The following is a 21,812-nucleotide window of genomic DNA, read 5'->3' on the forward strand; positions in this document are numbered from 1 at the left end:
TAACCATTTTTATTTTATTCCAAATACATTAATTTAATAATTAAATGCATTTTTAATTGACTGCACCTTACTCTCCTGAAACCGATTGATCTCACGGGTTGGCTGAGGTCCTACGTTCAAAGAAATTTAATCGCTTTGTTTGGTGGGCCACCGCTCGCCCAAAATAAAGGTAGGTTCAAAAAGTTGTAAAAAACTCAATAACCCGCCACAATTTTAATCATTTGTTAATCACATTGTGAATTCATAAAAAAAATATTACTTTCTGAGCTACGTAGTAGTATAAACATTTTGACAAATCTAAAATTTTGTCATTGAAACTAAAGCTTCTAAAATGTCCTTCAAATAATTACGAGTCAATGTCGTAGAGTAGAAAACTTTACTTCAAAATAATGAACTTAAATTTTGTGGACAGAAATCACATTTGATTCGAAAAAATTTTAATTGACATTGTCATTCTTGATGAAAATCTAATTTACACTAGCCTTGATGAAAATCTAATTTACACTTTTAAAATAGTATACCAAAAGCGAATGTCTTAGCTTTGAAAGGCCGCAACTGTACAAATATCTATTGAACAATTTTTTTTCATTCAACATCTGTTTTTTGAGGATTTACCATAGGAATTTTAAACATTTAAAACAACTGTTTGCCCTCTGTAAACCAAAACTCACTCTGCTAAAACAACGTAAGTTTTCGTGCAGTTTATCCACTGTTACCTATGTACTACTTGTTAAATAAAAAATTAAATTCATAGTTTGTTTTACTGAAAGAAATTAATTGCTACATTATCAAAAGTATAAATGCAAGCCGAAATTTTATTTGTTTTTTTTTATTAAAAGTATTCTAACATGTCTAACAAGATTAAGCATTTTAGTAGGTAGTGATAGATACATTATTACTACATATCCTCAAAAATTATCAAAGTGCGTTTCTTACGACAGATATTCAATTTTTCATTGTGTCATCTCATGCTAATATACAAATAAGATAATCACTCTAAACTATATATAATTACTGTAATTGGCGTCTTACTATAGTTATCACAGCCAGTATTGAAGCTACAGTTCATGATACAATGACGCGTTGGTTGTCCTCTCTGTTCTTGTTTACAATTTTAACATGGAACATAGAATCTGCAAAAATTTTAGTGATTTTTCCAATGCCTGCACACAGCCATTTTTCTTTGGGTTTTCGCCTATCAAAAGAACTAGCCGATCGAGGACATCAAATGACTGTGATTAATCCCTACCCTCAAAAAACACCCATCAAAAACTATAAAGATATTTCGGTTGAAGAAAACGTGGAATTTATCGAAGGTAAGTTTTTTGCATTTAAAAATATTTCCCTATAAATTAAATCAATTCTAGAATTAAAGAAACAATTGTTTAAATTTAACACACTGGGACCTTATGATAACATAAATGCCGTCTATGACATGGGTGTTGATTTGACTGAAAATACCTTACAAAATAAACGTGTTCAAGATCTCTTAAAATCAGGAGAAACTTTTGATCTTGTCATAATGGAACATTTTTTGAACGACGCTGAAGTCGGAATAGCCCACCATTTCAAAGCCCCTTTTATTTTAATCTCTCCATTTGGAATTAGTAGAATAAATAACCATATTTTAGCAAATCCATTACCTTCCTCTTATGTCCCAAATCTTTTGGGTACATTTTCCAAACACATGAATTTCTGGGAACGACTTCAAAATTTCTTATTAAACATTTTGACTGATCTAGTCAGAGAATTAAGCTTCATGCCCCGACAACGCAAAATGTTCAAAAAATACATAAAAACTGATTTAGAACTGGATAATGTTTTATACAATGCCAGTTTGATGATGACCAATTCACATGTTAGCGTAAACGATGCTGTTCCACATGTTCCTGGCGTGATTGAAATTGGCGGATTTCATGTAAATCCCATAAAAAAATTACCTGAGGATTTGCAAAAATTTTTGGACGAGTCGAAGGAAGGCGTCGTCTTGTTTTCCATGGGTTCTAATTTGAAGAGTAAGGACTTACAACCGAAAGTGCGTGACGCTATTTTAAGAGCTTTTTCAAAAATTAAACAAAAAGTTTTGTGGAAGTTTGAAACGGACTTACCCAATGCCCCTAAGAATGTAAAAATTATGAAATGGTTGCCACAGCAAGATATTTTAGGTACCTATTTACGATTTATACTGAGACCTAATTCTAAAACTAAAAATTTTGTTTAAGCCCATCCAAATGTTGTCGCATTTATAACACATGGAGGTTTGTTGAGTACTATCGAAACGGTCACTCGAGGAGTCCCAATAATCGGTATTCCTGTTTTCGGTGACCAGAAAGCCAACATTGCTGCTGCAGTAACTCAAGGTTATGGTGTTAGTGTTCCCTTGCCAGAATTATCCGAAGAAAAATTATCTTGGGCTTTGAATGAAATTTTAAACAATCCTAAGTAAGTTAAATTTGAACTATTTATCCAAAAATTACGAAAATGCATTTCAGGTACCGCCAAAATGTGAAACAGCGATCGAAATTAATAAATGATCAACCTTTAAAACCCATTGATGCAGCTGTTTATTGGGTCGAACACGTGATTCGACATGGAGGTGCTACACACCTCAGATCTGCAGCACTTGACCTCAAATGGTACCAACGCGAAATGGTTGATATATTTCTCTTCTTGGCATTTGTCATAATTGTAACACTCGTTGTAGTATGTAAAATTATCAAATTTTGTGTTGGTTTGTGTTGCAAACAACCAAAAGTGAGTAAAGCTAAAAAACGCAATTAAATAAATGTTTTTACAAAAAGATGAGTCAGTTCTTTTCTCACTCTCTACCTTTATTCCCAATCATTTATCTCTGATAAACTAGCCTAAAATTAGAGATAATAACACTACATCGTCAAGGTTATCTGTCTAGTCTAGTACATCGTTGTCATGGCCATTGTAAAATTTCAACTTGATTCGCAATGACGCGTTTTTTAGCAGCTATATTTTTATTTGCAATAATATGGAGTGCCCAAAGTGCAAAAATTTTGGTAAATTTTCCAATGCCAGCTTACAGCCATTTTTCTTTAGGCTTTCGGTTAGCTAAAGAATTGGCTGATCGTGGCCACCAGGTCACTGTCATAAATCCGTACCCACAGAAAACTCCAATTAAAAATTATAAGGACATATCCGTAGAGGAACATGTAGAATTTATTGAAGGTTAGTGCCAAATTTTAGCAATAAATCATTAATTTTCTATTTCTAGAATTGAAGAAAAATTTATTTGGAATGAACAATATGGGATTTGTGTCCAATATAAATTTTCTACTAATGATGTGTTCAAACTTAACTGAACGAACATTTATTAACAAAAATGTCCAACAACTTTTAAATTCTGAGGAAATTTTTGATTTGGTCATCACAGAACATTTCTTAAACGAAGCTCATTTTGGCTTAGCTCATCATTTTAAAGCACCTCTTGTTGTGGTATCTCCTGGAGCTGCTAATTCCTTAACTAATCATCTAACTGCTAATCCATCCCCTTCCTCTTATGTCCCCAATATTATGACTGGCTTTACCAGTCATATGAATTTCTGGCAACGTACCACGAATTTTCTCGCAAACATCGTATATGACGGCATGAGAGAAGTTATTATGATGCCAATACAGAGAAAACTTTTCAAAAAATATATAAAATCCGACTTAGAACTGGACGACGTTTTGTTTAATGCAAGCATTGTTTTAACTAATTCTCACATTAGCGTGCAAGACGCTGTTCCTCACGTACCAAACATGATTGAAATTGGAGGTTTTCATGTAAAACCCCCGAAAAAATTACCGGATGATTTGCAAAAATTTCTCGATGATTCCAAGGAAGGCGTTATCTTATTCTCGATGGGTTCAAACTTGAAAAGCAAGGACTTGAAACCTGAGGTTAGAGAAGGAATTTTGGAAGCATTCTCAAAGATTAAGCAAAAGGTTTTATGGAAGTTTGAAACCGAATTAGAGGGTGCTCCCAAAAATGTGAAAATAATGAAATGGTTGCCACAACAAGATATTTTAGGTAAAGTAATTTTCTAAATAACAATTGGTTTATTTTTTCTTGTAGCACATCCAAATATTGTCATGTTTATTTCACATGGAGGTTTATTGAGTACTATTGAAGCTGTCTACCATGGTGTTCCAATAGTAGGTATTCCCGTGTTTGGGGATCAGGAAGCTAACATCGCTGCTGCTGCAAGTAAAGGTTATGCTGTTCGTGTCCCCTTAAAAGAACTATCCGAAGAGAAACTTTCATGGGCCTTGAATGAAATACTCAATAATCCAAAGTATTTTTCTAATTTTTAAAAAGAAAACTAAATTAAAATTTGATTTTAGATACCGAGAAAATATCAAACAACGTTCAAAATTAATGCAAGATCAACCATTAAAACCTCTTGATTCTGCCATTTACTGGATAGAACATGTCATACGTCATAAGGGTGCCCCACATCTTAGGTCTGCAGGTCTTGATCTCAAGTGGTACGAAAGGGAAATGATCGATATTATCCTCTTTTTAACTCTAGTCACAATACTGTTGTTTATAGTTTTTTATATAATCATTAAAAAAATTATTAGATCGTGTTGCAGAAAGAAACAGGTCAAAGTGTCTAGAACAAAAAAAAATAAATAAACGATTACACTTTTTGTGTCTCCATTTTCTAACAATAAAAATGCATAGCAATCAGTAATCATTAAAACAATTATAAAAACTGTAAAAATGCTAAGGTTATCAATTAACTACTTCGGTTAAGGACTTTACGACGATACAAGACATGATCTTTAGTTATTTGTACATATTTGAATAATGAAGTTTTATTTAATATTATGTTGCATACTATGGGGGTCAAAAAGTTACAAACTTTTATTCATGTGCCCCATGCCATCTCCCAGTCATTTCTTCTTAATTTTACGTTTGGCCTAAGAATTTGCAAACTGAAGACACCAAGTCACTGTTATTAGTCCTTTTCCTCAGAAAACACCAATTGAAAATTAACGAGATATCCCAATTTTGAAAGTAATAGATTTGTTTGAAGGTATGTCAAAATAAATTATAGTATAAAACAAATTATAGTTTTCCATTAATTTATTTTAGAAATAAAAAAAGTTTGTTTCATATTGTTGACAGAGACCCTCTTGACAATTTAAATCATATTTATAATGCAGATCTTGGAGCCACAACACAAATTCTCGAAAATAAAAACATACAAAATTTGATTAATTCGAATAAGACTCTTGATGCTTTTATCATTGAGCAGATTACATCAAAGGCTTTGTTAGAAATCAGTCACCGATTTGGTGCTCCTATAATACTAATGTCGGGTTTTGGTACCACAAGTTTGCTCAATTATTTTGTTGCAAACCCTGAGCCTTCATCCTATGTGTGGAATGTCGTAATGAAGCCGTCAACAACGTATAAAAAATTTTGGGACAGATTACTAAATTTTGTCTTAAGCAACTAAATATGTTGATTTTATGAGAGAGCAATATTTCCTGCCTAAACATAGAAAACTTTTCAAAAAATATTTCAATTCAGATGTTGATGAATTGGATGAAATAATATATAATGTTAGTTTAATTTTGGGGAATTTAGATGTTAATTTATACAAAGCTGTGCTCCAAGTACCCAATATTATCAATATTGGAGGATTTCATGTGGGTTAATTGAAAAAACTACCAACGATTTGCAAAGTTTCCTCGACAATTCAAAAAACGGAGTAATACTCTCTTTGGGATCCAATTTGAAAGTTCAGATTTAAAACCTGAAATAAGAGACGCTTTTTTAAATGCTTTCTCTAACATTAAGCAAAACGTGTTATGGAAATTTGAGAATAAACAGTTAGAGAAACAGTTAGAAATGTGAAAATTATGGAATGGTTGCCGCAACAGGAAGTTTTAGGTAATATTACTAATATGAAAAAAATCTAAAAAAACATGCTATAACAACAAATTATTTTAACTCACCCAAACGTCAAAGCATTTATAACTCACGGTGCAATGTTAAGTATTGTCGAAACTGTTTAATTTGGAGTCCCCATGATTGGGATTCCTATTTTTGGTGACCAAAAAAGCAACCTAGCCACTGTTGCAAAGAGGGGTTACTGTATCAATTTACCATTTACCGAGCTTACAGAAGAAAAACTTTCCAATGCCTTGAATGAAATTTTGAATAACCCTAAGTACCTATTTGTTAAAAATTTCGAACAACAATAATAACAACTTTGTTACAGGTATTGAAAACATGCACAAAAATTATCTCAAATTATGCATGATAGACCAGTAAAAGCACTCGATGAAGCTGTTTTTTGGATTGAATATGAAATAAGGCATAAAGGGGCTCTACATCTTAGAATTGATGCTCTTAATTTAAAGTGGTATCAAAGAGAAATGGTCGATATTATTGGGTTTTTGATCGGACTTTTTTTGCTTTTCCTTGCTTCACTGTTATTTATTTCGAAAACAATGTTGAGCTGGATGTTTTGTACAAGATCACCAATTAAACAAAAATTAAATTAAAATGAGTCTATAATGTAGTAAAATGTGTTTTAAATAAATAACAAAACTTTGTTTTATTTAAAAATATTACATAAAAAATTTCTCAATGTTAATTCTTTTGCAGCTTAAACACACGTAAAATGTGTAACATGATAAGTTATCACTTGAATTCTTGATTACATTTGTTTATTCCCACTTAAGAGTTGAGATTCCAAATTAACGTATAATCTAACGTTAGTTTATTTTTAGACTGTTGGTGACCATGATGTTACTCTCATTATTATTATTTCTAAGTGTTTTACACAACAATGTCAGAAGTTCAAAAATTTTAGTAATTTCTTCAATGCCTGCTCATAGTCACTACACTTTGGCATTCCGTTTAGCTAAAGAACTAGCCGATAGGGAACACCACGTGACTTTCATGAATCCTTATCCTCAAAAAACAGTGATAAAAAACCTCAGAGAAGTTTCACTTGAAGATACAGTTCCATGGGTCAACGGTAAAATTTTGAATAAAATATATCCATTATTTTAGTTGTGTTTTCAGAATTTAAGAAAACCCTATTTATTAGTCCTAAAACCTTATTTTCAAACATACAAGAAAGCTGTGTCTTGGGAGGAGGAACAACTGAATACGCACTAAACAACACAAACGTACAGAAATTATTAACTTTAGAAAAAATGTTCGATGTTGTCATTTTAGAACATTTTCTAAATGAAGCTTTGTTGGGGATTGCACATTATTTTAACAGCCCTGCAATTTTACTAGAACCTATACCAACGAGTAAAAAGACAAACTACTTATTTGCAAACCCTAGTCCATCCTCTTATGTACCCGATCTTTTAGGAACCTTTACAAAGCATATGAATTTTTGGCAACGACTTCAAAATTTTATTTCAAATAATTTCGACGATGTTTTAAGAGAATTTGTATACCTACCAGTGCAAAGAAAATTGTTTAACAAATATTTTAAAACTGACATTCACCTTGACGATTTATTATATAATATTAGTTTGATCTTAACAACATCACACCCAAGTATCAATGATGCGATACCACACACCCCAAATACTGTCGAAATTGGAGGCTATCACATCTTTCTTCCTAAAACACTTCCTCAGGATTTACAAAATTATCTGGATAATGCCTCTGAGGGTGTCATTTTGTTTTCAATAGGATCTAACTTGAAAAGCAAAGACTTGACCTTGAAAGTGAGAAAAGCAATCCTTAACTCATTTTCAAAAATTAACCAAAAGGTTTTGTGGAAATTTGAAACTGATCTACCAGAAGCACCGAAAAATGTTAAGATTATGAACTGGTTGCCCCAACAAGATATCATTGGTGAGACAAAAAATATCGAATTCAACGGTAAATTTTATTTTAATTCTTTTGAAGGGCATCCAAATATTCGAGCTTTTATCACTCATGGAGGTCTACTAAGCACAACAGAAGCGGTTTATTACGGAGTTCCGATAATCGGAATTCCAGTTTTTGGTGATCAAAAAAGCAACATTGCGGCAGCTGTAAGCAATGGCTATGCAATTGAAGTGCCTTTAGCGAAACTGACAGAGGAAATGTTGTCGGAAGCATTAAACGAGATATTGAATATCCCAAAGTAAGTCTTTTGATAATTTTTTAGTATATTTTCTGATATCTATCATTATGACCAGTTTAAATTTCCCGTATTAAGGGCCAGTTTCATAATCAAATTCAAAGAAGCATTAAATTAAATGTTCTTTAGAATGTGTCGATTACTACGGACTTGGCAAAAATTTCACATTCTAAAGCAACATTAACTTCAAAGTCTATTATGAAGCTGGCCCTAAGACAACAAAAAACTGTAAAACTTGTGTTGTCTCCAATTTTTTTTACAGTAATAATTGCATCAGAAATGTTACTAAATTCAGAAATAAACAGCAAATGTATCGCCAGAGCTATTAGTCATGGTTACGCCGTTAAAATCTCTCTATAAGAAAGAACACAAATTATATTCCATGAAACTTTACGAGAAATAATAATAAGAACTCGTCAAATTTTGCTAAGAGTTTTTTGATAATATTTGTTTTTGTTACAGATACAAAGAAAATGTACAGAAGCGATCTAAACTGATGCATGACCAGCCTCTGAAACCTATTGATTTAGCTATTTATTGGATAGAGTACGTGATTAGACATAAAGGCGCTCCACATTTGAGATCAGCAGGACTTGATTTGAAATGGTACCAGAGAGAAATGATTGATGTTATTGCGTTTCTTATTGCTTGTGTAGCAGCAATATTGACAGTAGTCTACATAACTATTAAAAAAGTAATATGTAAGAGAAAATCAGTCAAAAAAACAAACAAACTTAAAAAAAATAAACTGACATTTTAACACGTTTTATGTCTTAATAAGTAATAAGTAACACCTTTAATATGTATATATTATATATTATATATTATATATTATATAATATATAATATATAATATATAATATATACATATTAAAGGTGTTACTTATTACTTATTAAGACATAAAACGTGTTAAAATGTCAGTTTATTTTTTTTAAGTTTGTTTGTTTTTTTGACTGATTTTCTCTTACATATTACTTTTTTAATAGTTATGTAGACTACTGTCAATATTGCTGCTACACAAGCAATAAGAAACGCAATAACATCAATCATTTCTCTCTGGTACCATTTCAAATCAAGTCCTGCTGATCTCAAATGTGGAGCGCCTTTATGTCTAATCACGTACTCTATCCAATAAATAGCTAAATCAATAGGTTTCAGAGGCTGGTCATGCATCAGTTTAGATCGCTTCTGTACATTTTCTTTGTATCTGTAACAAAAACAAATATTATCAAAAAACTCTTAGCAAAATTTGACGAGTTCTTATTATTATTTCTCGTAAAGTTTCATGGAATATAATTTGTGTTCTTTCTTATAGAGAGATTTTAACGGCGTAACCATGACTAATAGCTCTGGCGATACATTTGCTGTTTATTTCTGAATTTAGTAACATTTCTGATGCAATTATTACTGTAAAAAAAATTGGAGACAACACAAGTTTTACAGTTTTTTGTTGTCTTAGGGCCAGCTTCATAATAGACTTTGAAGTTAATGTTGCTTTAGAATGTGAAATTTTTGCCAAGTCCGTAGTAATCGACACATTCTAAAGAACATTTAATTTAATGCTTCTTTGAATTTGATTATGAAACTGGCCCTTAATACGGGAAATTTAAACTGGTCATAATGATAGATATCAGAAAATATACTAAAAAATTATCAAAAGACTTACTTTGGGATATTCAATATCTCGTTTAATGCTTCCGACAACATTTCCTCTGTCAGTTTCGCTAAAGGCACTTCAATTGCATAGCCATTGCTTACAGCTGCCGCAATGTTGCTTTTTTGATCACCAAAAACTGGAATTCCGATTATCGGAACTCCGTAATAAACCGCTTCTGTTGTGCTTAGTAGACCTCCATGAGTGATAAAAGCTCGAATATTTGGATGCCCTTCAAAAGAATTAAAATAAAATTTACCGTTGAATTCGATATTTTTTGTCTCACCAATGATATCTTGTTGGGGCAACCAGTTCATAATCTTAACATTTTTCGGTGCTTCTGGTAGATCAGTTTCAAATTTCCACAAAACCTTTTGGTTAATTTTTGAAAATGAGTTAAGGATTGCTTTTCTCACTTTCAAGGTCAAGTCTTTGCTTTTCAAGTTAGATCCTATTGAAAACAAAATGACACCCTCAGAGGCATTATCCAGATAATTTTGTAAATCCTGAGGAAGTGTTTTAGGAAGAAAGATGTGATAGCCTCCAATTTCGACAGTATTTGGGGTGTGTGGTATCGCATCATTGATACTTGGGTGTGATGTTGTTAAGATCAAACTAATATTATATAATAAATCGTCAAGGTGAATGTCAGTTTTAAAATATTTGTTAAACAATTTTCTTTGCACTGGTAGGTATACAAATTCTCTTAAAACATCGTCGAAATTATTTGAAATAAAATTTTGAAGTCGTTGCCAAAAATTCATATGCTTTGTAAAGGTTCCTAAAAGATCGGGTACATAAGAGGATGGACTAGGGTTTGCAAATAAGTAGTTTGTCTTTTTACTCGTTGGTATAGGTTCTAGTAAAATTGCAGGGCTGTTAAAATAATGTGCAATCCCCAACAAAGCTTCATTTAGAAAATGTTCTAAAATGACAACATCGAACATTTTTTCTAAAGTTAATAATTTCTGTACGTTTGTGTTGTTTAGTGCGTATTCAGTTGTTCCTCCTCCCAAGACACAGCTTTCTTGTATGTTTGAAAATAAGGTTTTAGGACTAATAAATAGGGTTTTCTTAAATTCTGAAAACACAACTAAAATAATGGATATATTTTATTCAAAATTTTACCGTTGACCCATGGAACTGTATCTTCAAGTGAAACTTCTCTGAGGTTTTTTATCACTGTTTTTTGAGGATAAGGATTCATGAAAGTCACGTGGTGTTCCCTATCGGCTAGTTCTTTAGCTAAACGGAATGCCAAAGTGTAGTGACTATGAGCAGGCATTGAAGAAATTACTAAAATTTTTGAACTTCTGACATTGTTGTGTAAAACACTTAGAAATAATAATAATGAGAGTAACATCATGGTCACCAACAGTCTAAAAATAAACTAACGTTAGATTATACGTTAATTTGGAATCTCAACTCTTAAGTGGGAATAAACAAATGTAATCAAGAATTCAAGTGATAACTTATCATGTTACACATTTTACGTGTGTTTAAGCTGCAAAAGAATTAACATTGAGAAATTTTTTATGTAATATTTTTAAATAAAACAAAGTTTTGTTATTTATTTAAAACACATTTTACTACATTATAGACTCATTTTAATTTAATTTTTGTTTAATTGGTGATCTTGTACAAAACATCCAGCTCAACATTGTTTTCGAAATAAATAACAGTGAAGCAAGGAAAAGCAAAAAAAGTCCGATCAAAAACCCAATAATATCGACCATTTCTCTTTGATACCACTTTAAATTAAGAGCATCAATTCTAAGATGTAGAGCCCCTTTATGCCTTATTTCATATTCAATCCAAAAAACAGCTTCATCGAGTGCTTTTACTGGTCTATCATGCATAATTTGAGATAATTTTTGTGCATGTTTTCAATACCTGTAACAAAGTTGTTATTATTGTTGTTCGAAATTTTTAACAAATAGGTACTTAGGGTTATTCAAAATTTCATTCAAGGCATTGGAAAGTTTTTCTTCTGTAAGCTCGGTAAATGGTAAATTGATACAGTAACCCCTCTTTGCAACAGTGGCTAGGTTGCTTTTTTGGTCACCAAAAATAGGAATCCCAATCATGGGGACTCCAAATTAAACAGTTTCGACAATACTTAACATTGCACCGTGAGTTATAAATGCTTTGACGTTTGGGTGAGTTAAAATAATTTGTTGTTATAGCATGTTTTTTTAGATTTTTTTCATATTAGTAATATTACCTAAAACTTCCTGTTGCGGCAACCATTCCATAATTTTCACATTTCTAACTGTTTCTCTAACTGTTTATTCTCAAATTTCCATAACACGTTTTGCTTAATGTTAGAGAAAGCATTTAAAAAAGCGTCTCTTATTTCAGGTTTTAAATCTGAACTTTCAAATTGGATCCCAAAGAGAGTATTACTCCGTTTTTTGAATTGTCGAGGAAACTTTGCAAATCGTTGGTAGTTTTTTCAATTAACCCACATGAAATCCTCCAATATTGATAATATTGGGTACTTGGAGCACAGCTTTGTATAAATTAACATCTAAATTCCCCAAAATTAAACTAACATTATATATTATTTCATCCAATTCATCAACATCTGAATTGAAATATTTTTTGAAAAGTTTTCTATGTTTAGGCAGGAAATATTGCTCTCTCATAAAATCAACATATTTAGTTGCTTAAGACAAAATTTAGTAATCTGTCCCAAAATTTTTTATACGTTGTTGACGGCTTCATTACGACATTCCACACATAGGATGAAGGCTCAGGGTTTGCAACAAAATAATTGAGCAAACTTGTGGTACCAAAACCCGACATTAGTATTATAGGAGCACCAAATCGGTGACTGATTTCTAACAAAGCCTTTGATGTAATCTGCTCAATGATAAAAGCATCAAGAGTCTTATTCGAATTAATCAAATTTTGTATGTTTTTATTTTCGAGAATTTGTGTTGTGGCTCCAAGATCTGCATTATAAATATGATTTAAATTGTCAAGAGGGTCTCTGTCAACAATATGAAACAAACTTTTTTTATTTCTAAAATAAATTAATGGAAAACTATAATTTGTTTTATACTATAATTTATTTTGACATACCTTCAAACAAATCTATTACTTTCAAAATTGGGATATCTCGTTAATTTTCAATTGGTGTTTTCTGAGGAAAAGGACTAATAACAGTGACTTGGTGTCTTCAGTTTGCAAATTCTTAGGCCAAACGTAAAATTAAGAAGAAATGACTGGGAGATGGCATGGGGCACATGAATAAAAGTTTGTAACTTTTTGACCCCCATAGTATGCAACATAATATTAAATAAAACTTCATTATTCAAATATGTACAAATAACTAAAGATCATGTCTTGTATCGTCGTAAAGTCCTTAACCGAAGTAGTTAATTGATAACCTTAGCATTTTTACAGTTTTTATAATTGTTTTAATGATTACTGATTGCTATGCATTTTTATTGTTAGAAAATGGAGACACAAAAAGTGTAATCGTTTATTTATTTTTTTTTGTTCTAGACACTTTGACCTGTTTCTTTCTGCAACACGATCTAATAATTTTTTTAATGATTATATAAAAAACTATAAACAACAGTATTGTGACTAGAGTTAAAAAGAGGATAATATCGATCATTTCCCTTTCGTACCACTTGAGATCAAGACCTGCAGACCTAAGATGTGGGGCACCCTTATGACGTATGACATGTTCTATCCAGTAAATGGCAGAATCAAGAGGTTTTAATGGTTGATCTTGCATTAATTTTGAACGTTGTTTGATATTTTCTCGGTATCTAAAATCAAATTTTAATTTAGTTTTCTTTTTAAAAATTAGAAAAATACTTTGGATTATTGAGTATTTCATTCAAGGCCCATGAAAGTTTCTCTTCGGATAGTTCTTTTAAGGGGACACGAACAGCATAACCTTTACTTGCAGCAGCAGCGATGTTAGCTTCCTGATCCCCAAACACGGGAATACCTACTATTGGAACACCATGGTAGACAGCTTCAATAGTACTCAATAAACCTCCATGTGAAATAAACATGACAATATTTGGATGTGCTACAAGAAAAAATAAACCAATTGTTATTTAGAAAATTACTTTACCTAAAATATCTTGTTGTGGCAACCATTTCATTATTTTCACATTTTTGGGAGCACCCTCTAATTCGGTTTCAAACTTCCATAAAACCTTTTGCTTAATCTTTGAGAATGCTTCCAAAATTCCTTCTCTAACCTCAGGTTTCAAGTCCTTGCTTTTCAAGTTTGAACCCATCGAGAATAAGATAACGCCTTCCTTGGAATCATCGAGAAATTTTTGCAAATCATCCGGTAATTTTTTCGGGGGTTTTACATGAAAACCTCCAATTTCAATCATGTTTGGTACGTGAGGAACAGCGTCTTGCACGCTAATGTGAGAATTAGTTAAAACAATGCTTGCATTAAACAAAACGTCGTCCAGTTCTAAGTCGGATTTTATATATTTTTTGAAAAGTTTTCTCTGTATTGGCATCATAATAACTTCTCTCATGCCGTCATATACGATGTTTGCGAGAAAATTCGTGGTACGTTGCCAGAAATTCATATGACTGGTAAAGCCAGTCATAATATTGGGGACATAAGAGGAAGGGGATGGATTAGCAGTTAGATGATTAGTTAAGGAATTAGCAGCTCCAGGAGATACCACAACAAGAGGTGCTTTAAAATGATGAGCTAAGCCAAAATGAGCTTCGTTTAAGAAATGTTCTGTGATGACCAAATCAAAAATTTCCTCAGAATTTAAAAGTTGTTGGACATTTTTGTTAATAAATGTTCGTTCAGTTAAGTTTGAACACATCATTAGTAGAAAATTTATATTGGACACAAATCCCATATTGTTCATTCCAAATAAATTTTTCTTCAATTCTAGAAATAGAAAATTAATGATTTATTGCTAAAATTTGGCACTAACCTTCAATAAATTCTACATGTTCCTCTACGGATATGTCCTTATAATTTTTAATTGGAGTTTTCTGTGGGTACGGATTTATGACAGTGACCTGGTGGCCACGATCAGCCAATTCTTTAGCTAACCGAAAGCCTAAAGAAAAATGGCTGTAAGCTGGCATTGGAAAATTTACCAAAATTTTTGCACTTTGGGCACTCCATATTATTGCAAATAAAAATATAGCTGCTAAAAAACGCGTCATTGCGAATCAAGTTGAAATTTTACAATGGCCATGACAACGATGTACTAGACTAGACAGATAACCTTGACGATGTAGTGTTATTATCTCTAATTTTAGGCTAGTTTATCAGAGATAAATGATTGGGAATAAAGGTAGAGAGTGAGAAAAGAACTGACTCATCTTTTTGTAAAAACATTTATTTAATTGCGTTTTTTAGCTTTACTCACTTTTGGTTGTTTGCAACACAAACCAACACAAAATTTGATAATTTTACATACTACAACGAGTGTTACAATTATGACAAATGCCAAGAAGAGAAATATATCAACCATTTCGCGTTGGTACCATTTGAGGTCAAGTGCTGCAGATCTGAGGTGTGTAGCACCTCCATGTCGAATCACGTGTTCGACCCAATAAACAGCTGCATCAATGGGTTTTAAAGGTTGATCATTTATTAATTTCGATCGCTGTTTCACATTTTGGCGGTACCTGAAATGCATTTTCGTAATTTTTGGATAAATAGTTCAAATTTAACTTACTTAGGATTGTTTAAAATTTCATTCAAAGCCCAAGATAATTTTTCTTCGGATAATTCTGGCAAGGGAACACTAACACCATAACCTTGAGTTACTGCAGCAGCAATGTTGGCTTTCTGGTCACCGAAAACAGGAATACCGATTATTGGGACTCCTCGAGTGACCGTTTCGATAGTACTCAACAAACCTCCATGTGTTATAAATGCGACAACATTTGGATGGGCTTAAACAAAATTTTTAGTTTTAGAATTAGGTCTCAGTATAAATCGTAAATAGGTACCTAAAATATCTTGCTGTGGCAACCATTTCATAATTTTTACATTCTTAGGGGCATTGGGTAAGTCCGTTTCAAACTTCCACAAAACTTTTTGTTTAATTTTTGAAAAAGCTCTTAAAATAGCGTCACGCACTTTCGGTTGTAAGTCCTTACTCTTCAAATTAGAACCCATGGAAAACAAGACGACGCCTTCCTTCGACTCGTCCAAAAATTTTTGCAAATCCTCAGGTAATTTTTTTATGGGATTTACATGAAATCCGCCAATTTCAATCACGCCAGGAACATGTGGAACAGCATCGTTTACGCTAACATGTGAATTGGTCATCATCAAACTGGCATTGTATAAAACATTATCCAGTTCTAAATCAGTTTTTATGTATTTTTTGAACATTTTGCGTTGTCGGGGCATGAAGCTTAATTCTCTGACTAGATCAGTCAAAATGTTTAATAAGAAATTTTGAAGTCGTTCCCAGAAATTCATGTGTTTGGAAAATGTACCCAAAAGATTTGGGACATAAGAGGAAGGTAATGGATTTGCTAAAATATGGTTATTTATTCTACTAATTCCAAATGGAGAGATTAAAATAAAAGGGGCTTTGAAATGGTGGGCTATTCCGACTTCAGCGTCGTTCAAAAAATGTTCCATTATGACAAGATCAAAAGTTTCTCCTGATTTTAAGAGATCTTGAACACGTTTATTTTGTAAGGTATTTTCAGTCAAATCAACACCCATGTCATAGACGGCATTTATGTTATCATAAGGTCCCAGTGTGTTAAATTTAAACAATTGTTTCTTTAATTCTAGAATTGATTTAATTTATAGGGAAATATTTTTAAATGCAAAAAACTTACCTTCGATAAATTCCACGTTTTCTTCAACCGAAATATCTTTATAGTTTTTGATGGGTGTTTTTTGAGGGTAGGGATTAATCACAGTCATTTGATGTCCTCGATCGGCTAGTTCTTTTGATAGGCGAAAACCCAAAGAAAAATGGCTGTGTGCAGGCATTGGAAAAATCACTAAAATTTTTGCAGATTCTATGTTCCATGTTAAAATTGTAAACAAGAACAGAGAGGACAACCAACGCGTCATTGTATCATGAACTGTAGCTTCAATACTGGCTGTGATAACTATAGTAAGACGCCAATTACAGTAATTATATATAGTTTAGAGTGATTATCTTATTTGTATATTAGCATGAGATGACACAATGAAAAATTGAATATCTGTCGTAAGAAACGCACTTTGATAATTTTTGAGGATATGTAGTAATAATGTATCTATCACTACCTACTAAAATGCTTAATCTTGTTAGACATGTTAGAATACTTTTAATAAAAAAAAACAAATAAAATTTCGGCTTGCATTTATACTTTTGATAATGTAGCAATTAATTTCTTTCAGTAAAACAAACTATGAATTTAATTTTTTATTTAACAAGTAGTACATAGGTAACAGTGGATAAACTGCACGAAAACTTACGTTGTTTTAGCAGAGTGAGTTTTGGTTTACAGAGGGCAAACAGTTGTTTTAAATGTTTAAAATTCCTATGGTAAATCCTCAAAAAACAGATGTTGAATGAAAAAAAATTGTTCAATAGATATTTGTACAGTTGCGGCCTTTCAAAGCTAAGACATTCGCTTTTGGTATACTATTTTAAAAGTGTAAATTAGATTTTCATCAAGGCTAGTGTAAATTAGATTTTCATCAAGAATGACAATGTCAATTAAAATTTTTTCGAATCAAATGTGATTTCTGTCCACAAAATTTAAGTTCATTATTTTGAAGTAAAGTTTTCTACTCTACGACATTGACTCGTAATTATTTGAAGGACATTTTAGAAGCTTTAGTTTCAATGACAAAATTTTAGATTTGTCAAAATGTTTATACTACTACGTAGCTCAGAAAGTAATATTTTTTTTATGAATTCACAATGTGATTAACAAATGATTAAAATTGTGGCGGGTTATTGAGTTTTTTACAACTTTTTGAACCTACCTTTATTTTGGGCGAGCGGTGGCCCACCAAACAAAGCGATTAAATTTCTTTGAACGTAGGACCTCAGCCAACCCGTGAGATCAATCGGTTTCAGGAGAGTAAGGTGCAGTCAATTAAAAATGCATTTAATTATTAAATTAATGTATTTGGAATAAAATAAAAATGGTTAATACGATATAAGTGAATAATACAAAAAGGGTAAATAAATGCGGAAACAATTGTCTAAAATAGGGGATATTCCTATTTTAGACCTTATCAAAGTCATAATACAAAACTGAAACTATTTTCTAACAACAAAGGCATTAATGTTTTAAGTRACATTATTACATTTRAACRGAAATTGCACAAACTATGGACTTTAACGAAATTAGGAAAAACAACCAAAATGTATTTATTATTTAATTTAGAAAAACATTGTAATTGCTTATCTATGCATCGTATGACATCTCTGGTTTTCACATGTCAACTTAACACTCTGATAAGAAATAAACGTTAAATGAAACTAATATCTTAAACCTAACTTGGGGTTTGTGTGAATTGTAACCAGAGACCAAATCTCTGTCGTCGACTCATGAAACTATCCATCTTTCAACACGGTTACTTTTCAAGTTCATCCTGGCCCAGACGCTTTAGTTTAGCAAAACATTACTTAAATAATTTAGAAATTTTGATAACGGCTTCGTTCGAAAATCCACAACAAAATCATAATATGGTACGGCATGGTAAGTCGGAGCAACGTGAACAGTCATAGGAAAAATAAATCCAAACTTACAGCTCATGACTATGCAATAGAACAATCAGGCTGCTTTGGGCTGATAGCTTCTGGCCTCAGATGGTGGCACAAGATGTTTTGGCAGCTTCTTCTTCAATTGACACAACTAGTCTGATTCGACTAGACGACTGATTTTTGACTGATCTCCTAGCGATATTCGCGCTTCCTTTTTATAGGGCGAATAACACGTCATCTCTTGCGATAGGTTCTTTCCAGTGCACAGGGCAAGGACAGTCTAGCGCGAATATTTAGTGAATCATAAGAATCATAAAACGCACTTAAGATTTTAAGTCTTCCGCGAAAAACTCGTCGCCTGCTCTAATTGTGTTTACGTTATGAATTCCGAAGAGTATGTGTTATTGACCGCAATTTAACTTCATAGGTTTGGTCTCTTTACAATATCAAAGACTTTAAGTCTTTAAAAAGAACATCAAGGGCTTTTTAGCCCATCACAAAATAAATGACTTTCTAAACGTGTGGTAAACGATATGTTTTTGCGTAGTGCTACCCTAAGGACCAACATTGAGACAAATAATAATAATAACTGTCAAGGTAAGAAATAAATTGTAGCACATCGCAAGCTCGTATTTGTAATAAACTGTAAAGAAACGATAGTAATAAGTAACAAAATGGTATTAAAAAAGTATAATTTTTCGTTAAGAGAACTCACTTTTGCAATAGTATATTATTCAAGAAGCATATAATGATGGCTATTATTCATAAAAGTGAAGTTTAAAAAACGAGTGAATGATAGCCAATTTATGCAAGTAAAATATACTATGCCTTATGTACGACTACTAAATATTTTCGATTTTTGGTATTGATTAAGTTGACGTTTTAATTTAATTCCAAGCTGTGTTATACATATGAACTATATTACGTGCCTATGGATACGCTTATAATAACACTATAATTATAAAAAATAAATATATTTACGAGTACAAAAAATAAAAAACTTTGTCCTTACTTGCTAAGAATTGACTCCAATTTTATTTAATTTTGAGGTAACTTAATATTAAATTACATAAATTAAATTTATGAGGATCTGCACTAATTTCAAACACATTACTTATTTTTCTTCCCACTGCTTATCTTAATTTTTGTATTAAAACATACCCTAAATACTGACTGGAAAATTAAATAAATAATTGTACATATTGCTACTACAATAAGACCAAGAAAACCAAAAATATCTACCATCTCCCTTTGGTACCATGACAAATCAAGGGCAGCGGAACGTAAATGAGGGGCTCCTTGGTGTCTTATTACGTGTTCCACCCAATAAATAGCAACATCAATGGGTTTTAAGGGCTGATCTTGCATTAGTTTTGAGCGTTGTTTGGCATTTTCTCTATACCTGAAATATTTTTTTACCAATGTTGTTTCAATTTTTTAAATACTTACATTGGGTTTTTAAATATTTCGTTCAAAGCCCATGATAATTTAACTTCGTTTAGTTCGAACAAATTGATGCTGATAGCGTAACCGTTAGCTACCGCAGTTGCAATATTACTTTGTTGGTCACCAAAAACAGGAATACCAATTATTGGAACTCCATGGTAAACCGTCTCGATGGTGCTAAGTAGACCCCCATGAGAAATAAATGCGATAATGTTTGGATGTGCTACAAAACATTGCAAAATACACATTTTTTAATATTGTGTCATTACCAAGAACGTCTTGCTGCGGCACCCAATTCACAATTTTAACATTATCTGGAACATCCTTAAATTCGACTTCAAATTTCCACAAAACTTTTTGCTTAATTTTTGAAAAAGCTGCCAGAATTCCGGCCTTCATTTCTGGTTTCAAATCCTGGCTTTTCAGATTTGAACCCATCGAAAACAAGATTGCACCTTCTTTAGCATTATCAAGAAATTTTTGTAAATCTTCCGGTAGTTTTTTAGGTGGATATATGTGATATCCTCCAATTTCGATCATGTTTGGTTGATGAGGAACAGCATCAGTGACGCTAACGTGAGAATTTGTAAGTACTAAACTCACGTTATTCAGCGTTTCATCTAATTCAACATCTTGAGATATGTGTTGTTTAAAAATTTTCCGATGGCGAGGCATTAAAATAAATTCTTTCATCAAATTACTTAAATTCACGATATAGCAGTTGTGAAGTCTTTTCCAGAAATTCATATGTTTGTTATATTGGCTTAAGACGTGAGGCACATACGAAGCCGGAGTCGGGTTAGCGAAGAGATTATTGTTAACGCCGCTGATAGCATTAGGGGCTGTTAGAACGATCGGAATTTTGAAATAATAGCCCAGACCGATAATAGCATCGTTAAAAAAATATTCTGCAATTAGAATATCAAAAGTTTCACCAGAACGTAGCAATTTTTTGACGTTTTTATGTCCAAGTGTTTGATTAGTTAACTCGGCGCCAAGTCGTATCAGAAAATTTATATTTTCATAAAGACTCATCGAGTTTCTCGAAAATAGACTTCTCTTGAACTCTAAAAAATTGATAATTAACTGTTGTGCCAAATGTTAATTTTTTTTGCAAAGTAACTAACCTTCAATGAATTCTATATGTTCCTCAACTGACACATCTCTAAAATTTTTAATTGGTGTTTTTTGAGGGTATGGATTAATTACAGTTACTTGATGTCCTCTTTCAGCCAATTCTTTTGCAATTCGTAATCCTAACGAATAATGGCTGTGCGCAGGCATTTGATATACCATTAGTATTTTAGAACATTGAATTTTACATAATAATAAAGCTACAAAAATGACTGGACATGCGAGAAAATGCTTCATTGCGCTGGAAAAATAGACTGAGAATACATTTTTATCACTAACTTTGTACAACAAATTAATGGATTGATTAGATGGGAACACTTGATTAAAACATGCATGTAATGTTGTAACTTATTTCATAATTTTAATACAGATTGTGAAATATTATGTTTGATTTCTAGGTCACATTTTTCTTGCATAAATTAATTGTAAAACTAAATTTATTTTAATACTTGTTTATTTAATTCCACTCAAAACTATTTTACCGCTTTTCATAACATGGTCTAGTAATTCAATATCAGATGTTTTTTGTATGTACAGGGTGCTGCAGTTTGAATGTCCGAATAGGGAATCTTCGAAACTAAGAGGTTTAGCCAAAAACGAGTGAAACATTCTGGGGCTCATTTTTTGCGAAAATAATATTGGTTAAAAACGCATTCCGCTTTTGTCTTTTGTTTTCGACTTATAGACAAAAGTAGACATTTTATCGAAATCTAAAAAAATTCATATCTTTGCTATTATAGAAGATGCAGATT

At 32.0% G+C, this 21,812-nt stretch overlaps 6 protein-coding genes across 10 annotated transcripts; 2 read left to right on the plus strand and 4 right to left on the minus strand.

Moving 5' to 3' along the window:
* The first annotated feature begins 1,051 nt into the window (after positions 1 to 1,051).
* LOC123010926 lies at positions 1,052 to 4,665 on the plus strand. The gene is made up of 8 exons (XM_044408120.1): positions 1,052 to 1,316; positions 1,368 to 2,165; positions 2,223 to 2,442; positions 2,493 to 2,773; positions 2,953 to 3,198; positions 3,245 to 4,042; positions 4,088 to 4,307; positions 4,357 to 4,665. Exons 1-8 carry the CDS (start codon positions 1,076 to 1,078, stop codon positions 4,649 to 4,651), a joined length of 3,099 nt encoding a protein of 1,032 aa, XP_044264055.1. The 5' UTR covers positions 1,052 to 1,075; the 3' UTR covers positions 4,652 to 4,665.
* A 132-nt stretch (positions 4,666 to 4,797) lies between these two features.
* LOC123015708 (UDP-glycosyltransferase UGT5-like) lies at positions 4,798 to 8,886 on the plus strand. 3 transcript variants are annotated; one of them, XM_044415588.1, is made up of 6 exons: positions 4,807 to 5,054; positions 5,114 to 5,917; positions 6,763 to 7,013; positions 7,061 to 7,855; positions 7,910 to 8,129; positions 8,589 to 8,886. In XM_044415588.1, the coding sequence occupies exons 2-6, from the start codon at positions 5,892 to 5,894 to the stop codon at positions 8,884 to 8,886; spliced, it is 1,590 nt and encodes a 529-aa protein (XP_044271523.1). In that variant the 5' UTR covers positions 4,807 to 5,054; positions 5,114 to 5,891. The 3 variants fall into 3 exon arrangements, with proteins under 3 accessions (XP_044271525.1, XP_044271523.1, XP_044271524.1); XM_044415590.1 differs by lacking the exons at positions 7,910 to 8,129; positions 8,589 to 8,886 and having other exon boundaries at positions 4,798 to 5,054; positions 7,061 to 7,167; positions 7,217 to 7,353; XM_044415589.1 differs by lacking the exons at positions 4,807 to 5,054; positions 5,114 to 5,917; positions 6,763 to 7,013 and having other exon boundaries at positions 7,060 to 7,167; positions 7,217 to 7,855.
* Positions 8,887 to 9,036: 150 nt separating this feature from the next.
* LOC123015709 (UDP-glycosyltransferase UGT5-like) lies at positions 9,037 to 13,124 on the minus strand. Of its 3 annotated transcripts, XM_044415591.1 has the most exons (6): positions 12,869 to 13,114; positions 12,006 to 12,809; positions 10,910 to 11,160; positions 10,068 to 10,862; positions 9,794 to 10,013; positions 9,037 to 9,334 (listed from the first exon to the last, which is right to left on the minus strand). In XM_044415591.1, the coding sequence occupies exons 2-6, from the start codon at positions 12,029 to 12,031 to the stop codon at positions 9,037 to 9,039; spliced, it is 1,590 nt and encodes a 529-aa protein (XP_044271526.1). In that variant the 5' UTR covers positions 12,032 to 12,809; positions 12,869 to 13,114. The 3 variants fall into 3 exon arrangements, with proteins under 3 accessions (XP_044271526.1, XP_044271527.1, XP_044271528.1); XM_044415593.1 differs by lacking the exons at positions 9,037 to 9,334; positions 9,794 to 10,013 and having other exon boundaries at positions 10,570 to 10,706; positions 10,756 to 10,862; positions 12,869 to 13,124; XM_044415592.1 differs by lacking the exons at positions 10,910 to 11,160; positions 12,006 to 12,809; positions 12,869 to 13,114 and having other exon boundaries at positions 10,068 to 10,706; positions 10,756 to 10,863.
* Positions 13,125 to 13,257: 133 nt separating this feature from the next.
* LOC123015711 (UDP-glycosyltransferase UGT5-like) lies at positions 13,258 to 15,007 on the minus strand. Its single transcript, XM_044415594.1, has 4 exons — positions 14,725 to 15,007; positions 13,881 to 14,678; positions 13,616 to 13,835; positions 13,258 to 13,566 (listed from the first exon to the last, which is right to left on the minus strand). Exons 1-4 carry the CDS (start codon positions 14,960 to 14,962, stop codon positions 13,272 to 13,274), a joined length of 1,551 nt encoding a protein of 516 aa, XP_044271529.1. The 5' UTR covers positions 14,963 to 15,007; the 3' UTR covers positions 13,258 to 13,271.
* Positions 15,008 to 15,117: 110 nt separating this feature from the next.
* On the minus strand, positions 15,118 to 16,871 carry LOC123013410 (UDP-glycosyltransferase UGT5-like). The gene is made up of 4 exons (XM_044411909.1): positions 16,607 to 16,871; positions 15,758 to 16,555; positions 15,481 to 15,700; positions 15,118 to 15,430 (listed from the first exon to the last, which is right to left on the minus strand). Exons 1-4 carry the CDS (start codon positions 16,845 to 16,847, stop codon positions 15,142 to 15,144), a joined length of 1,548 nt encoding a protein of 515 aa, XP_044267844.1. The 5' UTR covers positions 16,848 to 16,871; the 3' UTR covers positions 15,118 to 15,141.
* A 2,623-nt stretch (positions 16,872 to 19,494) lies between these two features.
* LOC123014375 (UDP-glycosyltransferase UGT5-like) lies at positions 19,495 to 21,297 on the minus strand. Its single transcript, XM_044413454.1, has 4 exons — positions 21,054 to 21,297; positions 20,196 to 20,993; positions 19,930 to 20,149; positions 19,495 to 19,882 (listed from the first exon to the last, which is right to left on the minus strand). Exons 1-4 carry the CDS (start codon positions 21,295 to 21,297, stop codon positions 19,591 to 19,593), a joined length of 1,554 nt encoding a protein of 517 aa, XP_044269389.1. The 3' UTR covers positions 19,495 to 19,590.
* Between the last annotated feature and the right edge of the window lie 515 nt (positions 21,298 to 21,812).

Source organism: Tribolium madens, unplaced genomic scaffold (assembly GCF_015345945.1).
Source record: "Tribolium madens isolate multiple individuals breed KSU strain unplaced genomic scaffold, Tmad_KSU_1.1 Scaffold_19;HRSCAF=116;Tcas5.2_LG9, whole genome shotgun sequence".
NCBI lineage: Eukaryota > Metazoa > Arthropoda > Insecta > Coleoptera > Tenebrionidae > Tribolium > Tribolium madens.